The 11,195-nt window shown below is 50.2% G+C and overlaps 1 protein-coding gene across 1 annotated transcript; it reads left to right on the top strand.

Annotated features, from left to right (window-relative positions):
• Positions 1-631: 631 nt before the first annotated feature.
• On the top strand, positions 632-6,253 carry LOC114499089 (proteoglycan 3-like). The gene is made up of 6 exons (XM_028515043.2): positions 632-725; positions 1,084-1,223; positions 1,653-1,966; positions 4,386-4,517; positions 5,306-5,417; positions 6,071-6,253. Exons 2-6 carry the CDS (start codon positions 1,163-1,165, stop codon positions 6,127-6,129), a joined length of 678 nt encoding a protein of 225 aa, XP_028370844.1. The 5' UTR covers positions 632-725; positions 1,084-1,162; the 3' UTR covers positions 6,130-6,253.
• Positions 6,254-11,195: the final 4,942 nt, after the last annotated feature.

Below are 11,195 nucleotides of genomic sequence, written 5' to 3'. Positions count from 1 at the left end.
ACACTCAGGATGAAAAAGGAGGGAGGAGAAGAGTGAGAAAGAGAAAGAGAGGAAGGACAGGAAGGAGGGTGTGGGAAGAACGGGAGAAGGGGGAGATAGTTGGAGGGAGGTTTGGGAGCCAAAAAAAACGACTTAGAAATCTCAGGCCCCTCACTTGCTGTGCAACCTTGGCAAGTAGCTTTCCCTCTCAGAATTTCATTTTTCACACCTGTGAAGTGAGGATCTCATGCATGCTCATGGGAGTGAGGGTGAAGGCAGGATTCTGGGATGGGATGCATATAATATCCCTGGTGTAGACAACCACTCAGGAGAATGAGGCCCCCTTGGTCCCCTCCCTTTCTGACTCAGGGTCCTTCAGCATCCTGGAGTCCTCTACTTTATTTGCTTGGATATTGACCAGAGGTAGGGTGCTGGGGGGTAAAGGCTGGGGCCCATTTGGGGTGCCAATAGTAAGTAAGTATGGAAGTAGACACGTGGGGTCTTCTCTAGCACCTTTGTGTTTGGACACCAATGTGTGCCAGTAAGCTCTGGGAGGCAGGTCCCTGCAGTCCCAGCAGAGAGCATGTGAATTGAGCAAATATCTTCTTATCAGCTCCACTGGCCAGCACCCCAGCCTGAGGCAATCATTCTAGTGTCTTCCCACTTCCCCAAAAGCCTAGTATAAGGGCTGCCTTGGATGCTCAGGAGCCAGAGGCACTGAGAGTGGAGGCACAGACTCTTGCAAGGTGAGTGGTCCTCCTGTTTCCCAGGCAGGGTGGGTCCACAGCTTGGGAGAGGGCAGAAGCCTATATGGCTTGTCCTTAGGACTGTGGTGGCTACTGTCCTTCCCATCCTCCCCCAGTGTGAGTGAAGGTGGCTCTGATCCCTAGCAGACCTGCCCCTGCAGGGACAATGGTCTGGGCTAAGTGCTGTCCCAGGGACAGTGATGGAGCTCTCATGTACAAGGGACTTCTGTCCTTGAGCTGACTCCCCCACATGCTTTTCCTGATTCTCCAGGTTAGGTTCTGTTTATTGGGTGAGAAGGAAGCTCTCCAGATTGTCCTTTAATCAACTAATTAAACAAATAGTTGCATCTCTGTTAAGTGACAGGCCTGCACAGACACACAGGACATCCTCAAGGAGGGAAAGTGGTGCTGTGTCCCTGTCACAAGACTGAGTGGATATGAAACACCCCCTGCTCCTGCCCCTTCTCCTGCTGGGGACTGTTGCTGCTTTTCGCCTGGGTAAGTCCTCCCCTTCCCTTCTCATCCAGATTATCTTTCCTCCTCTTTCCTGCACCTTTGTGGCTATCTTGGGGCCAGGTCACAGCTTTTCTTCTTCTTCAGCTGGCCCAGCTCTTCTCTGGTAAGATTTCTCCTGGACTCAGAACTGTGACCCTAATTCTTGTCAGGCTCCTTCAGAAGGTAACAACCACTCACCTGTGAAGATGAAGGGCTTCATATCCGACCCCCCAAAATACACACGTATGTCAGCCAGTGTCAGGGTCTCATGCCCTTGTGTGAGTTCTCACCTCACCCCACATGGAGGAGATCCTTCCAGTCTTGGCTCCAGACAGCAGCACTAGGAAGGCTCTAGGGGGGCTGTCCAGAGCTGTCCATGGTCCTGGAAGAAGGCAAAACTCCACGTGATGGTAAGTTATCTCTTCTTCCCAGAGAATCATGCTCCCCACCTGGACAGCCGAGACACACAGGCAGACCTGAGCCAGGATCTGGAAGGTTCAGGGGTTCCGGAGGGAGAGTTGGCCCTGAATGAAGAGAAGATTCAGTCAGAAGAAGAGCAGGTGGAGGCGTCTGGCTACCAAAACGACTTTGACGATGAGAAGGCTTTGCAGTTGAACCCAAGTGCCCTAGACACCAACTTTCAGTGCCCCAGGACAGAGGACACAGTTGAAATAGTGGGCAGTCCTGGGTGCAAGACCTGCCGCTACATCTTGGTGACGATTCCCCACATCTTTACAGTTGCTCAGGTAAGTGTCAGCATGGCTACTGTGGAAGGAGAACCAGTGGGAAGGTAAGAGAGTGGATTCAAACTTCCCTATTTCGTTGAGACTAGTGGTTCTCAAAGCCTAAGTACATCACGCTTTCCTAAAGTTTGCATTAACAATAAAGTCCCAGGCGATGGTGGTATTTTTGGTAGGAGATAGCACTTGAAAATCACTGATTTGCATAGAAGGTTTGGTATTAGATGTACCTGTGTTAAATCTTGGCTATGCCTGCCATAGGCTGTGTTACCTAGGCAAGTCACTTCAACCTTTTGGAAATTCAGTATTTTCTTTTTTAAAAAAGTGTATTTTACTCATTATGCTATCACAGTTGTCCTGATTTTTCCCCTTTCCCCCACTTCCAGCCAGCACCTGCTACTCCTTCAGGCAATCCCCACACCTTGTTCATATCCATGGGTCAGGCATATCAGTTCTTTGGCTACTCCATTTCCTATGCTGTACTTTACATTACCACAGCTATGCTTTAAATACTTGTTTGTACTTCTTAATCCCCTCACCTCTTCATCCATTCCCCCACAAACCCCTCCCATCAGGCAACCATCAAAACACTCTCTATATCCATGATTTATGTCTGTTCTTGTTTCCTTAGTTTTTTTAGATGCCATTGTTGATATGTATGTATCTTTGCCATTTTATTGTTGATAGTTTCTATCTCCTTTTCCTTAAATAAGTCCCTTTAACATTTTATAAAATAATACTCTGGTGATGATGAACTTCTTCAGTTTTTTCTTGCCTGTGAAGCTCTTTCTCTGCCCTTTGATTCTAAATGATAACTTTGCTGCGTAGGGCAATCTTGGCTGTGGGTCCCTGCATTTCATGACTGAATATTTCTTGCACCCTGGCTGGTGTAGCTCAGTGGATTGAGCATGGCCTGAGAACCAAAGGACTGCAGTTTGATTCCCAATCAGGGCATATGCCTGGGTTGCAGGCTAGTTCCCAGCAGGGAATGCATGAGAGGCAACTATACACTGATATTTCTCTCCCTCTCTCCTCCCCTTCCCCTCTAAAGATAAATAAATAAAATTAAAAAAAAAAATCTTGCCAATTCCTTCTAGCCTGCAAAGTTTCTTTTGAGAAATCAGCTGAGAGTCTTATGGGACCTCTTCTTAGGTAACTAACTTCTGTTCTCTTGCTGCTTTTAACATTCTTGCTTTATTGTTAAACTTTGGCATTTCAGTTATGATATGTCTCAAAATAGGCCTCTTTGTATCTATTTCATTTGGGACTCTTTGTGCTTCCTGGATTTTCATGTTTATTTCCTTCACCCAATAAGGAAATTTTGTTTCATTATTTTTTTCAGATAGATTTCCAATTTCTTGCTCTTTCTTTTCTTCTGACACCCCTATGATGCAAATGTTCAACCTCTTGAAGTTGTCCCAAAGGCTGCTTATACTATTCTCATTTTTGGGGGGATTCTTTTTTCTTGTGTTGTCTGATTGGTTGTTTTTTGCTTCTGTATGTTTCAAATCATTGATTTGCTTCTTGACTTTATCCACTCTACCATTGTTTCCCTGTAAATTGTTCTCCATTTCAATTAGGGTATCATTTATTTCTGCCTGGATCTTTATGCTGTTGAGGTCCTCACTTAAGTTGCTTTAGCCTCCTTATAACCAGTGTTTTGAACTCTGCATGTGATAGGTTGCTTATCTTCATTTCATTTAGCTCTTTCTCTGGAGTTTTGATCTGTTCTTTCATTTGGGCCATCTTTCTTTGTCTGCTTGTTTTGGCAGCCTCCCCATGTTTGCTTCTATGTTTTAGATAGAGCTGCTTTGAATCTATGTCTTGGTAGTATGCGCTAATGTAGTAGGTGTCCTGTAGGGTCCAGGGCACAGCCTCCCATTTCACCCAAGCTGGGTACTTGAGGCGTGCCCTTCCTGTGGGCTCAGTACACTCTCCTCTTGTACTTGAGCCTTGATTACTGTTGATAGGCCAATGGGAGGGATTTAACCAGGCTAGCCAGCTGCAAGGACTGGCTGTAACCCCTGACCATCAACCTCTGCCCTCCATGGAGCATCAGTGGTGCAGGGGCAGGGTGGTGGTGCTCAGAGCCTCAGTTTTTTTCACTTGTACAATGGAGATATACAGTATCAAACTCTTAGAGTTGTGGTGACAATTAAATAAGATAATACATGGAAAGCATTTGTAAAAGTCCCTGGGTAGATGGAAACTGTCAATAAATGGTAGCTATGATTATTCTGAGTATTATTATTCTTTCCTGCAAAAAGATCCTGATGACAGATAAAGGACTAAGGGATGGGAATGAGGGGGCTAGTAGATCCCTGATTTCTGACCAGAGAGGGGATGCAAAGCTGTCTGTCTCATGGAGGCTCCAGGACTGGAGAAAAATCTGTGAATTCTCTACCCCACCTTCTTTCTGCTTCAGCATACTTGCAGGAATTGCTACAGAGGCAACCTCGTCTCCGTCCACAACTTCGCCACCAATTATAATCTGCAGTGCATGACCAGTACACTCAACCAAGGCCAGGTCTGGATTGGAGGCTATATCTCGGGATGGGTAAGTGAGTGTCCAACTCACAAATACAGGAAGGTCTCTCCCATTGCCTCAAGGGAGCACCTGCCTGGCACCAGGACTCATTTCAGCAGCTGAGGTTACCTTGATGTGGGTGCTGGCTTGGCTGGATCAGGAGAACCAGTGATTGTACACATCTCCTCTCAACTCCTCTGTTCAGTGGCTTCATGCATGCAGTATGAAATGTGCCACGGTGGGTGTGTTCACACCAAGGAAATTGGCAATTGTTACAAATCAGCATTCGTCCCACTCTCTGCCCTCTCATCTTCCCCCAGAGCTGATTGTTAAATACTTGCCAGCATACCCCTGGAATCAGGAGATAGGTTCCATGCCCAGCTTGGTCACTTTCAGGCTGAATGGCTTCTTCATGTCTAAATGGGGTCCTTCTTCTCTCCCAGTGGCTTTGGACTAGTGGGTAAATAAGTGCCATTGTATTTGCTTCTCAAGTGTGGTCCATGGACCAAGCAGTTATTAGCATCTTCTGGAAGCCTGTTAGAAAGGCACTATGTTGGGTCCCATCTGTGAATCCTGAATCAGGATCTGCCTGTTAAAAAGACCCACAAGAGATTCGTATTCACCGAAAAGCCCGAGAAGCCTGCTCTGTGTGATGGCTCTGTTGTCCTTGTCTGCACAGCCCCAGGGGCGGGTCTCTAGGATTTCTGGCTCCTAGCTGGGTGAGCAGTATCCAGAAAGGGATCTTAGTAGGCATTTTCTGAAACCCCTGAATCTGTCTTCCTGGACTTCTGCCTCTGACCCAGCTATTTCTTCTCTAGAATCACTACAGGTGTTTTTTTTGGAGTGATGGAAGCTGCTGGAATTATACAAACTGGGCTGCAGGACAGCCTAACAGTCAGGCTGGCAGCTGCGTAACTCTATGCACCAGAGGTGAGGAGAACTGGGCACCAGGGTAAACGGAAGTGATGGCAAGATGGATTCTTACATACTGTCCCTTTGAGCTGCCTGAACACACCTTCCCAAACCCACACCTTCCCCACAACTAGAGAACCAATGTCTAGTCTGTGGGGAGGGCTGAGTTGGAGGGTGAGGGGTGGCCCTGTGTGTGGGTTGGGTGGGGGCTCTCCATTCTCACAAAACTTGGTTCAGAGCCTGGGGGCTCCATTCTCTCCTCTATTAAGAGGAAGCCACCCATTAACACATGGGAGTGACAGGTGCAAATGAAAGGTGTGGATGAGGAATGAAGGAGAGGTGTGGGAACTGGGGATGGCTGACAGCCAATATGCCAGCTTCCCCTTCCTGGTTGTTGGACATGTGGAGCTCAGTCCAGTGCTGAGGCCATGTGTGGGGGAGTATGGTGGCCACAGTCCATTCCCATCCCAGCTCTGCACTTGCCTCAGAGCCCCAGGCCCCTCTCCTGTGAAAGGGGTTGGTGACTGACCCACCCCCTTGAATCGTTGTAAGGATTCACCAGGGGCCCAGACACATTGCGTGGTGACAGACAAGAAAGACATAGGAGGAGGGATGGGGTCACTGGCCACACTGGGATGGGCAGCTGACATCTCTGTGCTCTCCAACCCCAGGGGGTCAGTGGCAAATGGCGTCTTGCAACAGACCTCTGCCCTACATCTGCTCTGTCTAAGCCAGTGGTCTGGAGATCCTGCCCTGGACCTGCTGCCTGCACCCCTCCTGGCTGCCCCTACCCACCCTGAGCCCTGCCTAGGTCTCCAGCCTCCCCTGCTCATAAAGCCAAACTGCCCACCGCATTACCTGACTCTTGTCTCTTCATTGTTCCTTTGGAGGACTCCCGGGGTTGGAAAAGCTCGCTCCTGCAGGGTGGGACTTGGAGGGAAGTAAAAGATGGCAGAATGCTCCCCAGTGGTGAGTGAGGTGGGTGGCTGCAAGGGGTAGGGTGCTGAGGTGTTTCACTGCAGCGCCACCTGGGGGCGGAGCCCGGATTAGGTGGCTCTCCTGGTTCCCCTGTCAGCCCTGGCTGGGGCTTTCACCCCACCCCCTCCCCACTGGGGGAAGGTTCTCATGGGGTGGGCGTTGCTGAAGTGGCCCCTGCTTTGTTTGCTTCTCTATGGGCTTTGGGGTGGGGTGGGAGTGGGGCAGCTATCCAAAAGGAGGCTGATGTCACTGCTTTGAGAATTGGAGGAGTGTTAAAAAAAACCAAAATTCAGCTGAGTGCATTTTAAGAGGAAATTGGCTTTATTCAAGGATCCATGAATCAGGCAGCGTCCCATGCAGCAAAGAGAAAGGAGCCCTGAGGAGCTGCACAAACAGAAGGCTTCTATAGGTAGAAGGGATCACATGGAATGTTCTAGCAAAGAACAGATGGTTGAGGTGAGGCCACCTCCCTTTGGCAGTGGTCTATCAAGAGGATTATCTCACTAGTTCTGACCAGATAGTTGCACACTGGCTGGTTAAAGGTAACATTCCTGGGAGAGGCTGGGACTGCAGTTACGTTAGGTAGTGAGTCTTGGTTTGGGTGGGCTTAGCACAGGTGACTTTGTTTGTGGCCTGCGACTTCCTCCCTCCCTCCCGCCCTTCCTTCCTTTTTTCCTTTCTCATCCTCACTCAAGAACATGCTTGTTGATTGTAGAGAGAGGAAGGGAGGGAAAGAGAGACAAACTTTGGTGAGAGAGAGACAGAGAGAGAAGCATTGATCAGATTGCCCTCATATGCACCCAGGTGTGGGGACCAGACCCACAGCCTAGTCGTGTGCCCTCACGGGAAATCTAGCTGACAACCTTTTGTCTGTGGGACAACATGCCAACCAACTGAGCCACACTTGCCAAGGCCTGGTATATTTTTTCTTTCCTTTTCTTTCTCTTTTTCTTTTTTTCCTTTTCTCTCTCTCTCTGTCACTCTCTGTCTCTCTCTCTCTCAGCAGTGAGATCCCACCTGTGGTAACCACATGGGAGGGAAGAGAGAATAGCCTTGTGTGGCCCTGTGCCTTTTTGGCCTAACAGTGGCCCTTATTTCCCAATTCACAGTCACCTTTGGGTGAGTTCAAAGGCCCCATCTTCTTCTGATATATGTTCCCAATCCCAAGAGGGTGGCTCCTACCCCCAATCCTTTTCCCTCTCCTCAATCTCCAATCTGCCTCCCTGAATAGGCCACTTTCTCAGGAGGGAGCTACCTCCCCCCAGGAGAGCCCTGGGGTAAAAGTCAGGGCATCTGGTAGCAGTGTGCGTTCCACCCCACTTCTGTAGCCCCATGCCCCCACTTCTGCCCCTCCTCACACTTTCTCAGACCCTGGGGACACTGAGACAGAACACTGTGGCTGCTGCTTGTGCCAGGTGCGGTGCTGGGGTCCAGGAAGGATCTGGAGTTGGTGAAGCAGGAAGCTTGACCTGACCCTGGGTTTTCAGAGGGCAGAGAGCCCTGGGTTGTGGTTCTGCATGGGGACCAGGGAGAGTGTACGAGTATTTCTGTGGGTGCTCATGTGCACATGCGTGTATATGTATCTTGGTGTGTCCACATGTTGTCTTTGTATACCTGTGTATATCTGTGTATATGGGAATCTAAGGGTGAATGTGCACAACCTGTGTGTGGGTGTGTATCTGTGTGTTGCTTGAGTGTGTGTATATTGTCTACATTCCTGGTTATCTGTGGATAGGCCAGTGTGTCCATGTACATCTGTGAATGTGCATGTCTGTGTGGCTTTGTACCTGAACCTCTGTGTTCTGCATCTGCGTGTACCTGGTGTCTTAGGCCAGTATATTTGGGAGTGTGCATTCATGGCAGTGTGTGCCTCAGCACACCTGTGTACAGGCCTGTGTTTGAGTGTGCATGTGTGTGTATCCATATGGGCATGTGATGGTCCATGGAGTTGCAGGAATAAAAAGAGCAAAAAGGAAGAAAAGACAGGTGTGCTTTGTTTGTAAAGACGCTGGAGTTGATGCAACAGGACATGAGTGGGGCAGCCCATGGAAAGAGGCTGTTGAAGGAGCAGCAGGGATGAGCCCCTGGAACAGGAGCAGGCCTCTGGCAACAGGGCAATGGGCCTTGGCATCACCATGAGCCTCCCCAATGCTGGGCCCCAGGGGCTGCCTCTGGGTGGAGGCACCTGTCCTGTGTAGAGGGGTCTGTCCTTTTGCCTTGGATGGAGATTGGGTCCAGAAGCTCCTAATCAGAGCACGTCAGTCTCCCCAATGGCATGGAAGGGGAGCTGCCTGGGGGGTCAGGTCCCATCCCCAGGTCCCTGCATTGAGTACTGTCACAGCTAATTCTTGATGCTCTGCCTCCAAAAGGACAGCAGAGCCTGGCTCTGGAGGGTGGGAAGGGTACACTGTCCAGGAAGCTCTGCATAGGGAGCTCTGGGACTGGTAATTCATCTGAAGGGTAAGCTCCCTTTTATCAGCCTCCATTCACATCCTTGATGGAAAATGGGCTTTAGCCAATCCCAGGAGTCCAGTATCCTGCCAGCAAGACTAAGGTAGAGGGAGAAAGGGGAGAGCAGGAGGTGGCTCAGACCCCTTCAGTCTGAAGCATGTCTGAGGGAACAGGGTAGATGTCTCTCAAATATCTAGTGCTGTTGTTATGGGCCTCAACTTCCACCATTATGTATTGATTCCTTTGGATGTTTAAGGCCTTCCAGTGTTGAATGACCCTGGATTAAAAAGCAAATAGTCTTAGGAGAAGAAACTCTTGAATGTGTTATTTATTTTTTCTAAAGATTTTATTTATTTCTTTTTGGAAAGGGTGAGGGAGAAAGAGAGGGAGAGAAACATCAATGTGTGGTTGCCTCTTGTGCACCCCCTACTGGGGACCTGGCCCACAACCCAGGCATGTGCCCTGACTGGGAATCGAACTGGCGGCCATTTGGTTCACACGCTAGCACTTAATCCACTGACCCACACCAGCCAGAGCTTGAGTGTGTTGTTTATTAATACCTCTGGGAGACTGCTTGGTTACTTGCCGAGAACAAGGTTTTGTGAGAAGGAACTCAGAAGGGCAGGGTACATGGAACTGTCAGTGTGCATGGGGGTGGGCTGTGGGGAAGAAAGACCATTAAAAGGAGATGACAAGGCAGGGAGTGCTATGTGCATCCTACTCTCTGCATGGCCACCCTGGGAGACCCTACTTCCTGGGACTCCTTGTAGTAAAGCTGGGCTCTGCACCACACTACTGAGTGTGGCCAGTGACATTGGCTGGAAGTGATGCAAGCCCTTCCAGGCCTGGCCTTTAAACATTCCCCTATGATGCAGCTCTCTCACTCTCCTTGCCACAGTGACCTGGGCGTCCATGTGGCTTGGTGGCACAGCTACCAGATGGAGGGGGTGGCCTGACGTGCTTTGTCATATTAAACCTTGAGATTTTGCAGTTTACTTGTCACTGCAGCAAAACCTGGTTTAGCCTAACTGAGGGAAAAGAAGGTGCCGACCAATTTCATAGTTTTTCCCAGGCACACGTAGCACAGAGGTCAAGATCCCAGGCTGGGGAGTCATGAAGCTCTGGGTTCGAGTCCCAGTTCCAGCAGTTCAGTTTCTTCGCCTGACTGTCTCTTCTGTAACATGAGGATTGGATTAGACAAACCCTGTAACGTATCTGGCCCATGGCTTGGCCGTGGCAAGTTCTCACTCAATGTTAGTTTTCTATGCTGGGTATTTAAGGAAGCCACGCAGTGTTAGGAATGAGCACAGGTTCCTTCTTTTGTTAAGTTTCTTTTTCTACTAAATAGCATTAGTAACAGGCCACAGCAGCCTCAGCAGGGTCAGTGCGTGATTACGTTGGTGATTGTGCTGCGGACACCATGAGGCAGCAGAGGTGAGTTAGTTGCAGTTGTTCCTGCAGATATAACCCTCAGCCCAGCACGCAGAAGTGGTAACTCGGTTCAGCTGTGGGGGGGACTGCATCAGGCTCACACTCATGGGCTCACACTCCTGCTGGCAGCTCACCAGCCGCTGATGTGCCTGCAGGTGGACCAGGCCGGCCTGGAGGAACGGGAGGGGTTGGGGGAGAGGGTTCCTCCAGGACACTGCCACCTGGCCTCCCCCTCAGAGCACATCCCTGTGTGTGCTCTGTGCACCTCCTGAGAGCTGGGCGCACTGGGGATGCCTGTGGGTCTGGGGTGGGGAACACGGTGCCGCCCGTACTGATGTCTCTGCTGACCACATCTCCAGACGTGGCTGCCCCTGGGGAGGTGTTATCCCACCATCCTGAGGCTGGGGCTGGGGCTGAGGTTGGGGGGGCTGTGGGATGGGCTCACGTTGTGGAATCTTACCCCCCCCCCCCAGGCAGGGTGGGGCCCTTGCAAGTGCCCCCAGCTTGGCCCTCCCAAACCACTCCCAAAGCAGCACCCCCGCCCACCAATCAGAGTGTTTCTGCGAAGACCTCATGGTCATGCCCACCCTCCGGCCTTTCCAGAGGCGGATTCCCCAGGAGGCTAGTGGAACATATTCAGGGCTCCTCGCTTGCACGGGCCCCTTCTAACACCTAATTCTATACAAAAATTGCCCCGAGTTTTCTATGCTTCAGGCTTCAGGGAACCTAGCTCTCCCCTAGGAAGCGGGAAATGGAGGCAGGGGAGGACATGATGTGTCCTCATGGCCCTTCCAGCCCCCTGTCCTGTCCCCTCCCCTGAGCGCCAGGACACTGACTGTGAGATGGTCATCGTCCCTCTCTGGCCTCGGCTCCCTCATCTGTAATCAGGACAGCCACACAAGGTGGTTTCTAACGCTCTTTAGTTTCTGATATTAG

This window comes from Phyllostomus discolor, chromosome 6 (genome assembly GCF_004126475.2).
Source record: "Phyllostomus discolor isolate MPI-MPIP mPhyDis1 chromosome 6, mPhyDis1.pri.v3, whole genome shotgun sequence".
NCBI classification, from domain to species: Eukaryota; Metazoa; Chordata; class Mammalia; order Chiroptera; family Phyllostomidae; genus Phyllostomus; species Phyllostomus discolor.
This window is presented reverse-complemented; position numbering and strand designations above follow the sequence as displayed.